General features: G+C 46.6%; 1 protein-coding gene across 1 annotated transcript in view; it reads left to right on the top strand.

Annotated features, from left to right (window-relative positions):
- Positions 1–17,215, top strand: part of SV2A (synaptic vesicle glycoprotein 2A) — a 137,686-nt gene that overhangs the window by 81,384 nt on the left and 39,087 nt on the right. The window contains exon 2 of the mRNA XM_075330496.1: positions 6,889–7,724. Coding sequence (XP_075186611.1) covers positions 7,142–7,724 — 583 coding nt within the window. The 5' untranslated portion in view covers positions 6,889–7,141. The remainder of the gene's footprint in view (positions 1–6,888; positions 7,725–17,215) is intronic.

Raw genomic sequence — 17,215 nt, 5'->3', positions numbered from 1 at the left:
CAATTGTCAGTGGTTGCTATAGGAACAAAATAAACTGTTAGTATAAGATGCTTATCTGTGAGGTAATATGATGTAGGTGGGGAGACGGATAAAGAGAGACAGAAAGAGAAAGACAGACAGACAGAGACACAGACAGAGAGAGCCCTGGAAAGAGACAGCCCTGGAAAGAGACAGACGGGCAAAGAGACAGACGGGCAAAGAGACAGACGAGCAAAGAGACAGACGGGTAAAGAGACAGACGGGTAAAGAGACAGATGGGTAAAGAGACAGACGGGTAAAGAGACAGACGGGTAAAGAGACAGACGAGCAAAGAGACAGACGGGTAAAGAGACAGACGGGTAAAGAGACAGACGGGTAAAGAGACAGACGGGTAAAGAGACAGACGGGTAAAGAGACAGACTGGCAAAGAGACAGACGGGCAAAGAGACAGACCTGGAAAGCGAGAGACAGACACACACATATAGAGACAGACACAGAGATAGAGAGAGCGAGAGACAGACAGACACAGAGATTTAGACGGATAGACTGATACAAATACAGAGAGAGATAGAAACAGACAGAGATATAGACACTGACAGACAAAGAAAGACACGGACAGAGAGACACAGACAGCGACACACAGACAGAAACTGGGAGAGAGACAGAGAGTCAGTTATTATACCGGGCAACGCCCGGGTACTACAGCTAATATATATATATATATATATATATATATATATATATATATATATATATATATATATATACAGTTAGGTCCAGAAATATTTGGACAGTGACACAATTTTCGCAAGTTGGGCTCTGCATGCCACCACATTGGATTTGAAATGAAACCTCTACAACAGAATTCAAGTGCAGATTGTAACGTTTAATTTGAAGGTTTGAACAAAAATATTAGATAGAAATTGTAGGAATTGTAAACATTTCTTTACAAACACTCCACATTTTAGGAGGTCAAAAGTAATTGGACAAATAAACCAAACCCAAACAAAATATTTTTATTTTCAATATTTTGTTGCGAATCCTTTGGAGGCAATCACTGCCTTAAGTCTGGAACCCATGGACATCACCAAACGCTGGGTTTCCTCCTTCTTAATGCTTTGCCAGGCCTTTACAGCCGCAGCCTTCAGGTCTTGCTTGTTTGTGGGTCTTTCCGTCTTAAGTCTGGATTTGAGCAAGTGAAATGCATGCTCAATTAGGTTAAGATCTGGTGATTGACTTGGCCATTGCAGAATGTTCCACTTTTTTGCACTCATGAACTCCTGGGTAGCTTTGGCTGTATGCATGGGGTCATTGTCCATCTGTACTATGAAGCACCGTCCGATCAACTTTGCGGCATTTGGCTGAATCTGGGCTGAAAGTATATCCCGGTACACTTCAGAATTCATCCGGCTAGTCTTGTCTGCTGTTATGTCATCAATAAACACAAGTGACCCAGTGCCATTGAAAGCCATGCATGCCCATGCCATCACGTTGCCTCCACCATGTTTTACAGAGGATGTGGTGTGCCTTGGATCATGTGCCATTCCCTTTCTTCTCCAAACTTTTTTCTTCTTTCATTCTGGTACAGGTTGATCTTTGTCTCATCTGTTCATAGAATACTTTTCCAGAACTGAGCTGGCTTCATGAGGTGTTTTTCAGCAAATTTAACTCTGGCCTGTCTATTTATGGAATTGATGAATGGTTTGCATCTAGATGTGAACCCTTTGTATTTACTTTCATGGAGTCTTCTCTTTACTGTTGACTTAGAGACAGATACACCTACTTCACTGAGAGTGTTCTGGACTTCAGTTGATGTTGTGAACGGGTTCTTCTTCACCAAAGAAAGTATGCGGCGATCATCCACCACTGTTGTCATCCGTGGACTCCCAGGCCTTTTTGAGTTCCCAAGCTCACCAGTCAATTCCTTTTTTCTCAGAATGTACCCGACTGTTGATTTTGCTACTCCAAGCATGTCTGCTATCTCTCTGATGGATTTTTACTTTTTTTTCAGCCTCAGGATGTTCTGCTTCACCTCAATTGAGAGTTCCTTAGACGGCATGTTGTCTGGTCACAGCAACAGCTTCCAAATGCAAAACCACACACCTGTAATCAACCCCAGACCTTTTAACTACTTCATTGATTACAGGTTAACAAGGGAGACGCCTTCAGAGTTAATTGCAGCCCTTAGAGTCCCTTGTCCAATTACTTTTGGTCCCTTGAAAAAGAGGAGGCTATGCATTACAGAGCTATGATTCCTAAACCCTTTCTCCGATTTGGATGTGAAAGCTCTCATATTGCAGCTGGGAGTGTGCACTTTCAGCCCATATTATATATAGAATTGTATTTCTGAACATGTTTTTGTAAACAGCTAAAATAACAAAACTTGTGTCACTGTCCAAATATTTCTGGACCTAACTGTATATACATATATATATATAGTTGAGTGTATGTTTGTATGTATGTGTGTATGTCCACTAAAGGAATCCACACCGTCGCATTTACAATCACAAAATTTTGCACAGACGCCCCATGTGACTCAGGGAACGTCATAGACTATGTTTTGACGGGAAAATTTAACCCCACGCTTTACAGTTACTCTCCAAAAAACCTGCCTCCATTAAAGTCAATGGGGCTGCGAGCTATAGGTTATTAATAGCAGCTGTCATTGCTTGCTATAGGAACAAAGGATATTCATAGTATAAGAAGCTTATGTGTGAGGTACTAAGATGTTGGTAGGGAGACGGATAGAGAGAGACAGAAAACGACAGACAGACATTGACAAAGATAGAGTAAGAGGCAGACAGGGAAAGAGGCAGACAGGGAAAGAGGCAGACAGGGAAAGAGGCAGACAGGGAAAGAGGCAGACAGGGAAAGGGGCAGACAGGGAAAGAGGCAGACAGACAGGCACAGACCTGGAACAAGAGACAGACCTGGGAAAGAGACAGACGGGGAAACAGACTGACAGAGAGAGACAGACACACACAGAGATAGAGAGAGACAGAAAGACATACACAGAGATAGAGATAGACAAAGAGACTGATACAGAGACAGACAGAGAGATAGACACAGACAGACACACATGGATAAAGACAGACACACAGACAGACAGGGAAAGAGACAGACAGAGAGACAGACACACAGACAGACACACAGACACAGACAGGAACACAGAGACAGACAGACAGAACGAGACAGACAGAAAGAGACATAGACAGGTAGACACAGACAGACAGAGACTAGGAGACAGACAGAGAGAGACAGTTACTATCCCGGGCAACGCCCAGGTACTTCAGCTAGTATATATATGAAAGTAGGGGTTCCCTTGCTGGTTTCCCACACTGGTACTCACCTGACTTCTAACCGAACTGGCAGCACCTATACAATGTGGACAGGTGAGTATCTGGGTGATGTATATAAATAAAAGACAAAAAAGGGGGACCAGTTGCACACTGTGAAAAAACAAACTAAATTATACCTAAAAAATATAAATGGAGGTATTTGGAATATTATAATGGCCATTGTAATACTAGCCCAGCGCCCCTTCACGGCACCCTCCTTTGCTGGGTCCTACACTAAACTGCATCTTTTCTGGGTTCTAAAAACCTACAAGATCAGCAGGTGAGCACAAAGGAGGCTAATGAAGCGGCCAGGAGCTGGAGTGCAAATCCAGCAAAACAGAGCATCACTCCCTGTTATATGTATTATACAATAGAACATAAACAGAATGAAAGCAGGGGTTCCCTTGCTGGTTTCCCACATTGGTACTAACCTGACTTCAAACCGATCTGGCAGCACCGATACAATGTGGACAGGTGCGTATCTGTTTTTTGTATATAAATACAAGACAAAAAAGGGGGACCAGTCGCACACTGTGAAAAACCAAAATAAATTCTACCTAAAAAATATAAATGGAGGTTTTAGGTAGAATGTATTTTGTTTTTTCACAGTGTGGGACTGGTCCCCCTTTTTGTCTTGTGTGTGTGTGTGTGTGCGCGTGTGTGTGTGTGTATATATATATATATATACATATATATATATATATATATATGTATATATATATATATATATTTTTTTTTTTTTTTAAATTTTGGAAAAAAATATATATATACGGTATATATTTTTTTACAAAATAGAAATAAAAAATTGCTTTATGCCTGAGACTCATTGTAGAGTTTGCAGTATTTATTAGAACTAATCTGTGTTATATGGTGACTTGTCAATCCTTTTTCTGCGGGAGACAAGGTCATTATAATAAAAACCTGCAGTTCTGGCTTCTTTTCTGTCTATAGTTTGCGTGTGGATGTGTGGGGGGACGGGGTAATACATGGCTACAATTTATAGTCTCATAAAGTGAACATCACAGATGGTGAATGCTGGACTCATCCGGTGTCGATCCCGCACAAACTGGCCGTGATGTGAGGGATTCACGCTATATACCTGTTTTGAAATGAATGGGTAAATATACTGCGGCCAAATGTTTAGACGCCAACCAAGCGCCATCTGTACTTGTATCCTGTGTCCATGTGTGCTTTGATTTTCTTCTCATATAGTAATTAGCTTCTTTTTTTCTTTTTCTCTCAGCCGTTGTAAAAAAAAGACAATAACTTTTTAATAAAGTAAAATCCCTTCAAGGGAGTAGCTACTAAATATAGTGAGAATCAAATTGCCCTGTGTCCACCTCCTCCATTCGCGGTTCCTCTTTTGATTAGTTGACCTGGCGCGATGGCACCAGACCGTCATGCCACAATGATGACATCACATCAGGTCAGCTAATCAGAAGATCTGAGGACTTATCAGGTGAGAGACAGGTCACAGGGCTCCTATCCAGCAGACGCATCTCACCATCTTTGATAGCTATCCTCAATAGGAGGCACTGGAGACACAGCTTTCTCTCTTCTGGAGGAGGACAAAGGCATTGCCCCTGCTCTAGCTGGCCATCTCAAGTAGATCTATATTAAAGGCTTCTAACCCAGCCAACAAGTACCCTACTCTGCGCTGATGAGGTGTAATAACCTCAAAACAGATATCTTCTTAATGTAGATACCTTTACTTTGTGGTGGAAACTCTCTACGCCAACTGGGATCCCCCAAAAACTGGACCTACACCAAAGACTGCTAACCCAGCCAACTGGTAACCTTAAGGGGGCTTTACACGCTGTGACATCGCTAATGCGGAGTCGTTGGGGTCACGGAATTTGTGACGCACATCCGGCCGCATTAGCGATGTTGCTGCGTGTGACACCAATGAGCGATTTTGCATCGTTGCAAAAACGTGCAAAATCGCTCATCGGTGACATGAGGGTCCATTCTCGATTATCGTTACTGCAGCAGTAACGATGTAGTTCGTCGCTCCTGCGGCAGCACACATCGCTATGTGTGACGCCGCAGGAACTAGGAACCTCTCCTTACCTGCCTCCCGGCCGCTATGAGGAAGGAAGGAGGTGGGCGGGATGTTCCGGCCACTCATCTCCGCCCCTCCTCTTCTATTGGGCGGCCGCTCAGTGACGTCGCTGTGACGCTGCATGGACCGCCCCCTTAGAAAGGAGGCGGTTCAACGGTCACAGCGATGTCGCTGGGCAGGTAAGTATGTTTGACGGGTCTGCGCAATGCTGTGCGGCACAGGCAGTGATTTACCCGTGTCGCACAACAGATGGGGGCAGGTACCCACGCTAGCGATATCGGGACCGATATCGCAGCGTGTAAAGTAGCCTTAACTCTGCTCTTATGAGGGGTAGGAACCTTGAAACAGATGTCTACATGTAGCTACCTTATATTTTTGGATGGAGGAAATGCCCTATGACATCTAGGAGTCCCATAAGGAAATACAGTACCTACAAGACACACACCAAAGGCCTCTAACCCAGTCAACCAGTACTTTAACTCTGTGCTGATGAGGGGTAAGAGCCTCAAAAATGATATCTATATGTAGGTACCTTTTTGGTGGGGAGGAAATGTCCTATGCAAACTAGGGATCCCCATTAGGAAAACCAGTACCCCCAAGATAAACACCAAAAACCTCTAATGCAGCCTATTTCTGTGCTGATGAGGGGTAAAAAGTATGAAACAAATGTCTATTTGTAATTATCTGTTAATGGGGGGAGACTTCCTACACCCCATAAAAGCACCTTAAAGTGTCAGATGTTGACTTCAAGGGCAGCTGTCACATGGAGTTTTACACAAAACGCGACGACTGCCATGATGGCATCAGACGCTGTTCATTTTGCAGTTTCTGACACTCAGCCCAATGGTTTCTCTGGTGTTTCTGTTCTACACAGGCAGCCTCGGGAGTTGACCTGCTGTGTGCTCAGTCACAGACAGGGTAGCAAGAGTTAACCTATGCTAGCCTGCTTGTTAAACTTAAGGCATCACATGTTGTAAGGAAGCCAGTGACTTCTGCTCATCTCATTTTTAGGCTGGAGGAAATCTACCTATGCCAACTATAGTTTATGCTGTGTTGGTCTGTGAGTTATGGTGTCCCAGACTTGCCGGAGAAAGAGTTGTTTTGTGCTTGGTGTTGTTGTGGAGTTACCCATTGTCTTATTGTTTCCACTTTACACTTGATTTCTTCCTTATCACTTATTGTCTAATACCTCTGTGTGACATGGTTCTGGTTTCCCCTGTTTGTCTATTTCTGGGGGTTAAATCTCACTTCTGTCCCTGCCCCCAGGGCAGACTCAGGGCTGTCAGGAGCAGGGCCAGAAAAGCGACTCAGCCATTACCACTGTTAGGGGTATCTCTGAGAATAGGGATAACACTAGCCTGAGGGTCAGTTTAGGGGCCCCGGTTTCCCCATTGCCCCATGTGACAGCACCTACCTCCAATACATGGTATTGCTTTCTTTCTTTTGAAGGAGAGCTAATTTGCATCCATATCCCTTGTGTACTAATATTCAATTTTATTTATTTTTCAGGAGCTAAGAAATCTCCTTTCTTGAGATTTTACTTTACGGAAAAGTATGAGAACACAAGAGACCCTCAATCTTTGAATGTATTCGGCTTTTCCTTCTCTTGGGATGCTCATCATTTCAGCCACACTCTCTTAAAAGGAGCTGTCCACTCTTACAAGTGCTGAACCTGATAAGGAGGTTGTAAAGTTCTGGAATAAGAGCATAGATAGTTTTCAAGTTTTCGTAATAGGCTACAAAGGTTTTTAAATCGGTCACAATGGATGAAGCATTCAGAGATCGGACTGCTTTTATACGAGGGGCCAAAGACATTGCTAAGGAGGTTAAAAAACATGCGACCAAGAAGGTTGGAAAAGGCGTTGACAGGATGCAAGACGAGTACACAAAACGCTCCTACACTAGGTTTGAAGAAGACGATGATGACGATTATCAACCACAGGATGGCTACTACCGCGGCGACACCCTGAATGATGACGAAGGAGGCTCCAGTGATGCCACAGAAGGTCATGATGAGGATGATGAAATTTATGAAGGAGAGTATCAAGGAATCCCCAGAGCAGACTCCATGAAAGGAGACAACCTCATTGACAACCAGCAGCTTGTAACTGAGTTTAAAGACTTTGAAGATTTAGAAGGTCAGAAAAAGAAGGACAAGGAAGAGCTGGCCCAACAATATGAGATGATCCTGCAAGAATGTGGACATGGAAAATTTCAGTGGACTCTTTATTTTGTTCTCGGACTAGCTCTCATGGCTGATGGGGTAGAAATTTTTGTAGTTGGGTTCGTTTTGCCAAGTGCGGAGAAGGACATGTGTTTGTCAGACTCAAACAAAGGCATGCTGGGTAAGTCCCTTCTTCTTCTGAATTATACTTCACTGGTAATTGGAGAAATGTATCAATGCTATCGTAAGATGCACTCAGTTTTTGCAAAACCTCGGATGTCCACTTAAGCCCGCTTTACACGCTGCAATGTATCTTACAATGTGTCGGCGGGGTCACGTCGTAAGTGACGCACATCCGGCATCGTAAGGTACATTGCAGTGTGTGACAGGTACGTGCGATTGAACGGTAAAACGTTCAACCCATGCTTGTCATTCATTCCTCATGAATTGAACGTCAGGTTGTTCATCTTACCCGTGGTAGCACACAACGCAGTGTGTGACACCCCGGGAACGATAAACAGATCTTACCTGCGTCCTGCGGCTCCCGGCCGGTAATGCGGAAGGAAGGAGGTGGGAGGGATGTTTACGTCCCGCTCAGCTCCGCCCCTCCGCTTCTATTGGCCGGCTGCCGCGTGGCGTCGCTGTGACGCCGAACATCCCTCCCACTCCAGGAAGTGGATGTTCGCCGCCCACAGCGAGGTCATATGGACGGGTAAGTACGTGTGACGGGGGTTAATCGTTTGTGCGGCACGATCAACAAATTGAACGTGCCACACATACGATGGTGGTGTTGCAAATCGCATACGATATCGTATGCGAAATTGCAACGTGTAAAGCAGGCTTAAGGGATGCTGTATGAAGGAGTATTGATGTCAGCAAGGCATTTAACTGTTTTAGGTGCAGTGAACTGTTTGCAAAGTAGAGCATCTAGAAGTGTTTAATAAAGGTTACAATATTGACATAAATCCTGTTTAATGAAACCCTCAAAATTCCTAAAAGTTGTATAACTATAATATTTTCTCTTCCACTTTAGAAAATTATTTTTCTTTGGTTCAAAGGGTTTATTAATAGGGATGATCGAATACCGCATATTCGGCAACGCCCATATTCGCCGAATAGGTCGCCACTGTTCGACGATTTGGGAATATTCGATGCGCAATGCAAGTCTATGGGAAACCCGAATAGTTGCTGAATAGCAACTATTCGGGCTTCCCATAGACTTACATTGCGCATCGAATATTCGCATAGCGGCGAACTAGTCGTCAGATATTCGCGAAGCCGAATATTGCAGAATATTTGTGATATTCGATCATCCCTATTTATTAACAATGAATGTCTTCCTGCTAAATAGAAGTGATTGGCTGTAATCTGAGAGAAAACTTGTTTAGTTTCCCTGTAGTGCCCCCACAGGAAAACTGAGGTATTACACAGTGTCCATTCATAATAAAATTATATTGATTGGCTGCACAGTCATGTAACATTGTTTATGCAGGTAGCCAAGAAGCAGAGCCAATACAAATAAATATATATATCTTTTTTTATACAGCAGTTTGGGGCCATAATTAAAAGCATGTCAAGTAGTGGACAACCCCTTTAACTCCCTATTTGGGTATATAAAAGTAGGTTTTCTAAACTGGATCCCCCTTTAAACATCGTATAGAAGAGATTCTCGATCACCAGTAAGTATTCTGATGAGGATAGAAGCATAAAACATAAATCATCATCCCTGGTAATGAGGATGAATTCCCACAGTACCACTTCTAGCAGTCTCCTTCAAACAACCTTCAGATCCTTCCTGGGAGATCTACAAATCTGAGCTCCTAGGAGGGGGAAATTCATTGATCCGTCAGAAACCTCCATTACTAACAGCTTTCTTCATCGATTCTTTCTTTACTCAGGAGGTCCTGATTTCCTTCAGGCATTAATAACAACCCCAGTTCCTACATCTTGGCACAGGCTTCGGGTTGTACACGGTGGCGGCGACACATACATAAGGGAGGTGGAGAGAAGTCGTTCTCATTTCTTGCAGCTATGAAGGAGAGCAGCTCATTGATACATTGGTTACGGTGGCGTTGCTTAGCACAATGTATGAGCCTGGGCTGAAAATCAAAGAATGAAGCCGGCTTTGATGTGAGCTTGAAATTAATTGATTTCAAACATAAATGATGGTTTCTTTTTAAAAGGGATCTCCAAAATTAGAGAATCATGGCCACCTAATTCCATGGACAGTGCCTCCGCTGTCCATGAGTTGTGTATACCGTAGTATTATAGTTCATTTCTATAATGTGGATAGGGCTGAGCTGCAAAATCACACAGAATATGAGTGGTGGTCGCAGATGCACATTACCGCCCTATTCTTCGTCTATAGGAGAGGTGGTCGCACACGCTCACTACCGCCCCAGTCAGCGTCTATAGGAGAGGTGGTCTCACTAACACACTACTGCCCCAGTCACCTTCTATAGGAGAGGTGGTCGCACACACTCACTATTGCCCCATTCACCATCTATAGGAGAGGTGGTCGTACACACTCCCTACCGCCCCATTCACCATCTATAGGAGAGGTGGTCGCACAAGGTCAGTACTTTCCCAATAACCGTCTATAGGAGAGGTAGTCACATACACCCACTACCACCCCTTTCACTGCCTATAGAAGAGATGGCCGTACACGCTCACTACTGCTCCAGTCACCGTGTAAAGAAGAGGTGGTCGCATAAGCTCAGTACCTCCCCAGTCACCGTCTATAGGAGAGGTCGCCTCACTCACTACTGAACCAGACACAGTCTATAGGAGAGATGGTCGCACACGCTCACTACCACCCCAGTCACCGTCTATAGGAGAGATGGTCACACACGCTTACTACCGCCCCAGTCACAGTCTATAGAAGAGGTGGTCGAACGCACTCACTACCACCCCAGTCACCGTCTATAGGAGAGGTGGTCATACACACTCACTACGGCCCCTTTCACTGTTAATAGGAAAGAAAGTCGCACATGCTTACGACAACCCCAGTCACCATCTATAGGAGAGATGGTCACACATGCTTACGACCACCCCAGTCACCATCTATAGGAGAGATGGTCGCCCATGCTTACTACCACCCCTGTCACCATCTACAGGAGAGCTAGTCACACAAACTCACTACTAGAGATGAGCGGTGTTCGAATCGAGCCGTTCGCCAATTTCAAATTCAAGTTGTTTTTGGCGATGTTCGACGAACTCGAAAGATTTGCTTCACGTTCGACCGTTTGAGTTATCGTTCGGTAATGGTTCGATCACCAAAAGCGTAGCTAGTTACCAGCTGGCTTTTCACTGTAATACTGTCAGTCACTGTTAATAATGATATTATCAAAATTCAGTGTAGTATAGTGTGTGGAGGGGGGGGACGGGATTTAGATCAGTGCTGCTGAGTGCTGCAAGAATGGCGATCGCCATTTTTTTTTTCCCTAACAGCACGTACAGTGGGGTGGGCCAGGCTGTCAGCCAATCACAGACACACACACAGCAAAGTGGATTTTTGCCAGACAAGCAAGGGCATGTTTCATTGGCTGTGCATGTCACATGTCCTTGCCCTATAAGACCCGGCCATTTTCCCCATCGCCGCCATTATCTCAGTGCTGCGGGTGTGTGTCAGTCACCGCTCCCGCTGCTGTGGGCGCTATACACTTGAAGAGTGCAATTTACACATCGGTTTAGGGATTAGGGTCTACTTGTAATTTCAGCCCTTTTCAGGGCTAGATTATAGCAGTTCATAGCCATTTTTGCTAGGCAGGTCTGTGCCAGTGCTGTGCAAGGGTTTTTCACAGCGTCTGTCTAAATCAGCTCAGGCAATTCTTTGGGGCATAGTATCAGTGTCTGTGATAGTCAATAACGTACCACTGCTGTCAAGAAAGCTACACCACCTCTCCATTTCTACTAGCCATTTTTTAACTGCAGGTAGTCCAGGCAATTATTTAGGGCATAGTATCAGTGTCTGTGAAAGTCAGTGACGTACCACTGCTGTCAAGAAAGCTATACCACTTCTGCATTCTACACCACCTCTCCATTTCTGCTATCCAATTTTTAACTGCAACAGTATCCAATTTGTTCATAAACAAAATGAGTGGCAAAAGGCCAGATGCTGGTGGAAAGGGGAACAGGCGTGTTGGAAAGGGAAAAAAAGTTTGTGTCCGTGGGGTAGGTGGTAAAGCAACAGTAACATCTGCTGAAGAAAGACCATCTTCCAGCCAAAGTAAGATGTCTACTACTTTCCGTGATCAATCTGATATGATTCCTTTGTTACGGAAACGACCATTGCTACCAAAGGTAGATGAGGCACAAAAACAGCAAATGCTTGAATGGCTCTCAAATCCTCCAAGTGGCCTCTCCTCCACCTCAACTTCAACATCCCAAAGACTCCAGTCCTCTGAGTTGTCACCCCAATCGCACTTGCTTTCTACCAGTTCTCAAGTCTCCACCCGCCCTGCAGAATATGGGGTAACAGAGATGGTTGAGTCTGCAGAGCTGTTCAAGTCACACTTTAGCCTGGGAATCGGAGGTCTGCTCCAAAGCTGCAGTGAGTCCAGACAAGGAAATGATCTGCACTGATGCCCAGAAGCTTTGAGTCAGATTTAGGCCCAGATGAAGAAAGTTCTGAGCATAATGTAGACCCTCATTCCCAAACTGTAACTCCTCTTGGTGGAGACAATGAGGAACATGCTGATGACGATAAGACTCAGATACCTGATTGGAATGACAACTTAAGTATTCGGTCACGGCAGGAGGAGGTTGGCTCTGAGGACGAGGGGAGTGCGAACACACAGGGTGATGATGAGGTTGTAGATCCCACTTACTGTCAACCCACAGTCAGGCAGTCGATGAGGTCAGCAGAGGAGGTGGAGGAGGATGCTACTGACAACGAGGTTAGGTTGCGCCTTCCTGGAGAGAGATGGAGTACTGGAAGCACATCAACAACTTCATCCTCAGCCACAACTCTGCCTCTGAGCAGAAGTCGGGGTGGCTCTGCAGGTCGCATGGGCTCTAAGCCTTGCCTAGCCTGGTCCTTTTTTGACATCGCAAAGGATCACCCAACTCATGTCATCTCTAAGATTTTTCGCCAATCTCTAAGGGGCACTTTGCACACTATGACATCGCAAGCCGATGCTTGCAATGCTGAGCGCGATAGTCCCCGCCCCCGTCGCAGCTGCGATATCATGGTGATAGTTGGCGTAGCGAACATTATCGCTACGCCAGCTTCACATGCACTCACCTGCCCTGCGACCCGCCTCCTTATTAAGGGGGCGGGTCGTGCGGCGTCATAGCGACGTCACACGGCAGGCGGCCAATAGAAGCAGAGGGGCGGAGATGAGCGGGACGTAAACATCCCGCCCACCTCCTTCCTTCCGCATAGCTGGCGTGAGCCCGAGGATGCAGGTAGGAGATGTTCCTCGCTCCTGCGGCTTCACACACAGCGATGTGTGATGCCGCTGGAACGAGGAACAACATCGTAACATCGGTCATTTCCAAATTATGGAAATAATCGAAGCTACACCGATATGATTACGACGATTTTGCGCTCGTTAATCGTATCAAAAAGGTTTTACACACTACGATATCGCCTGCGACGGCGGATGTGCGTCACTTTCAATTTGACCCCACCGACATCGCACCTGCGATGTCGTAGTGTGCAAAGTGCCCCTAAGTAGAGGCCAAAAACTCACTAGTTTGAATACTTCGTCCATGAACCGTCACATGGATATGAAGCATAAAGGCCCCGTCACACACAGAGATAAATCTTTGTCAGATCTGTGATTGCAGTGAAATCATGGACATATTGTTCCATTTGTACACAGCCACAAACCTGTCACTGATTGTCCACAATTTCACTGCAACCACAGATCTGCCGCAGATTTATCTCTGTGTGTGGCAGGGCCTTAAGTTGCAGTGGGAAGCTCACTGTGCTACAATTCGGCCTAGCGGAGCGGGCCAACCACCGTCTGTCCCTTCAAGTACATCCGTGTGCTCTTCATCCTCTGTGACTGTGGGGACAGCAGTCACACATACTTTTGGAAGCAGACCTTCCACTTCTTTAGGCTAGTTTCACACTTGCGTTGTTTTCCTTCAGTTGCAATCTGCCGTTTTGGAAAACAGCGGAATCCGTTAACGGATTCCGCTGCTTCCCATGGCCGATGCTGTGTTGCTTCCGCCGGGCGGAAGGAACGCAGCATGTAACGTTTTTTGAGCAGCGGAATCCTTAGGATTTCGCTGCGCATGCTCTCTCTGGCTACCTGCACACGTAACCACATCGGGTTACTAAGCAAAGCGTTTTGCTTAGTAACCCGATATTTATCCTGGTTACGTGTGCAAGGAGCCAGTTCTAAGCGATGTACGCTGGTAACCAAGGAAAATATCGGGTAACCAAGCAAAGTGCTTTGCTTAGTTACCCGATATTTACCCTGGCTACGTGTGCAGGGAGCCCGACACTTCCCCACTCGGCTCCGCCCCCTCCCGCACTCCACTCCGCATGTACACACGCACACACATGGACGCACACGCACACATCACCTGTTCCCAGCCATTCAGTCCCCGCGGCACTGACGTCCTCTGCGCCATGGTCCCGCTCGGCTCCACCCACTCCGCCCCTCGCACTCCGCCTCCCGCACACATTCTCGGTGGCCGAACGATCAGCTGATCACCCGGCGGCCGGCTGCTGTGAGCGATCAGCTGATCACTCGGCGACCGGCTGCTGTGAGCGATCAGCTGATGACCCGTCGACCGGCTGCTTTGAGCGATCAGCTGATCATCCGGCGACCGGCTGCTGTGAGCGATCAGCTGATCTCCTGGCAGCCGGGTGATCAGCTGATTGTTCACAATAGTCTGCCGCCGGTAAAACTGTAAATAAAAAAAAAAAGCAGATTCCGTTGTTTTGTATGATCCATTGCATCCGGTGTGCCACTATATGCAACACATCTGTTGCATCCGTCACACAACGCAATGCAACGGATACCGTTCAACGCAAGTGTGAAACTAGCCTTACCCGCAACAGGCAGTGTGATTGGCAGGTCGTCAGTTGTTTTGGAAGTGGAAACAGCTACTGGTGTTGAGCTCTCTGAGACATCGAGAGCACCACCTTTGGATGAAGGCAACATTATGTCTCCGCCTGCACTTTCCTCACAGACCAGCAGTTTACCAGGGACACCCTATTCAACGCCGTCTCAGCACAGTAGCCAGCCCTCAGTCCCTCAGATGTGGACAAGTAAAAGACCATTTCCTCCTAGCCATGACAAAGCTAAGAGGTTGACTTTCAACATCTGCAAGCTGTTGGCTACAGAAATGCTGCCTTTCTGCCTGGTGGACACACAGGACTTTCGAGACCTTATGTCTGTTGCAGTGCCCCAGTACCAGATGCCCAGTCTCCACTACTTCTCCAAGAAAGGTGTGCCTGCGCTACACCAGCATGTCGCACACAACATCACCGCTTCCTTGAGAAACTCTGTGGGTGACAGGGTGCATTTCACTACAGATACTTGGACCAGTAAGCATGGACAGGGGCGTTACATGTCACTGACTGGGCACTGGGTAACTATGGTGAGAGATGGAGAAGGGTCTGCTGTATAAGTCTTGCCGTCCCCACGAGTTGTGCGTCAATCCTCTGTATGTAGAAGTTCCTCAACTTCTTCTGCCTCTTCCACCTCGTCTGGGTCCTCCACCTCCGCCCAAAGCCTGTTTGGTCAGGCCACCCGCATTGCAACTGCACACAAGGAATCAAGCACACCTCCTTACTATGCTGGCAGCAGAGCTCAACGGCATCAGGCGGTCTTTACGTTGAAATGTCTGGGAAATGTGAGTCACACCGCTGATGAGTTGTGGTCAGCTCTGGAGACCGCGTTTCAGCAATGGTTGTCTCCACTCAACTTGCAGCCAGGGAAGGCCGTGTGCGACAATGCTGCAAACCGGGGTGCGGCCCTTCGCCGGGGCAATGTGACACACGTGCCTTGTATGGCTCATGTGTTGAATTTTGTTGTCCAGCAATTTTTAACCCACTATCCCGACCTACATGGGTTTCTGCAGAGGGCACGGTCACTATGTGCTCACTTCTGCCGTTCACACCACGCAGCTGAACGACTTCCATCGCTCTAGAAGTCTTTCGACCTGCCGGTTCACCGGCTGAAATGCGATGTGCCGACACACTGGAATTCGACTCTACACATGTTGCAGCGACTGTGGCAGCACCGCCGAGCCCTGGTGCAATACGTTATGACGTATAGCCTGGGCCAACGAGATGCAGAGGTGGGGAAGATCTCGCTGCTGGAGTGGTCTCAGATCAAAGACCTATGCATCCTTCTTTCGACATGGCGACGAAGATGTTTAGCGCTGACGATGCCATTATCAGCATGACAATTCCAGTCATTTACATGCTGGAGCACACTCTAAACAGTATTCGGAGTCAGGTGGTGGGACAAGAGGATGAGGAGGAAGTACTGGAGGATTCATATGCGGAAGGGATACCAAGATCTACACGGTCCAGACAGTCAGCAGCACCAAGGCGGCAGGCATGGGACGGTGGGGGAGAAGGATTAACAAGGGCGCATGGTAGCAGCCAAACTGTTGAGGAAGGTGCAGGAGCCCAGGAAGAAATGAAGGACGAACTGGCGATGGGCATGGAAGACTCAGCAGATGAGGGCGACCTTGCTCACATTTCTGTTGTGCGAGATTGGGGGGAGATGTCAGAGGAAGGAAGCACGGTTATCACCTCGCCGACACAAACACAGCAAGGACTTGGTCCGCATGGATGTGCAAGACACATGAGCGCCTTCTTGCTGCACTAAAAAAAAAAAATCTTTATTTTTATATAGCGCTAACCTATTCCACAGCGCTTTACATACATCAGGAACACTGTCCCTATTGGGGCTCACAATCTAAAGTCCCTATCTGTATGTCTTTGGAGTGTGGGAGGAAACCGGAGTACCCAGAGGAAACCCACGCAAACACTAGGAGAACATGCAAACTTCTTGCAGATGGTGTCCTTGGTGGGATTTGAACCCAGGACTCCAGTGCTGCAAGACTGCAGTGCTAACCACTGAGCCACCATGCACTACCTACAACATGACCCTCGCATTGTCAGAATTCGAAGTCATGCTGACTACTGGGTTGCCACACTCTTAGATCCCTGGTACAAGTCAAAATTTGGCGAAATAATTCCTGCCATAGAAAGGGACGCACGTATGCAGGAGTATCAGCAGAAGCTGTTACACAATATGAGATTGGCTTTTCCACTAAACACCAGTGCTGCACAGAGTGAATCTCACAGTTCTAACTTGCCAACCATGGGACTGTCGAGTCATCATCAGTCAAACTGTACCAGCAGCACTGTATCTGGTGGTAACAGCAATTTTATGGAATCGTTTCATGGATTTCTTTAGAACATCCTTTGCAAGGCCACAAGACACAAGACGTCTGACACATAGTCAACGCCTGGAGAGGATGATACAGGATTATCTCCAAGTGAATATCGATGCCATGACTGTGCAACTGAAGCCTTGCTCATTTTGGGCTTCCAACCTGGACAAATGACCTGAGCTCGCCACTTACGCCTTGGAGATCTTGTTGTGTCCCGCAGCCAGCGTTCTCTCAGAACGTGTCTTCAGTGCTGCTGGGTGTGTGCTGACAGAAGAGGACACACGTCTGTCCAGTGAC

Source organism: Anomaloglossus baeobatrachus, chromosome 12 (assembly GCF_048569485.1).
Source record: "Anomaloglossus baeobatrachus isolate aAnoBae1 chromosome 12, aAnoBae1.hap1, whole genome shotgun sequence".
NCBI classification, from domain to species: domain Eukaryota; kingdom Metazoa; phylum Chordata; class Amphibia; order Anura; family Aromobatidae; genus Anomaloglossus; species Anomaloglossus baeobatrachus.
This window is presented reverse-complemented; position numbering and strand designations above follow the sequence as displayed.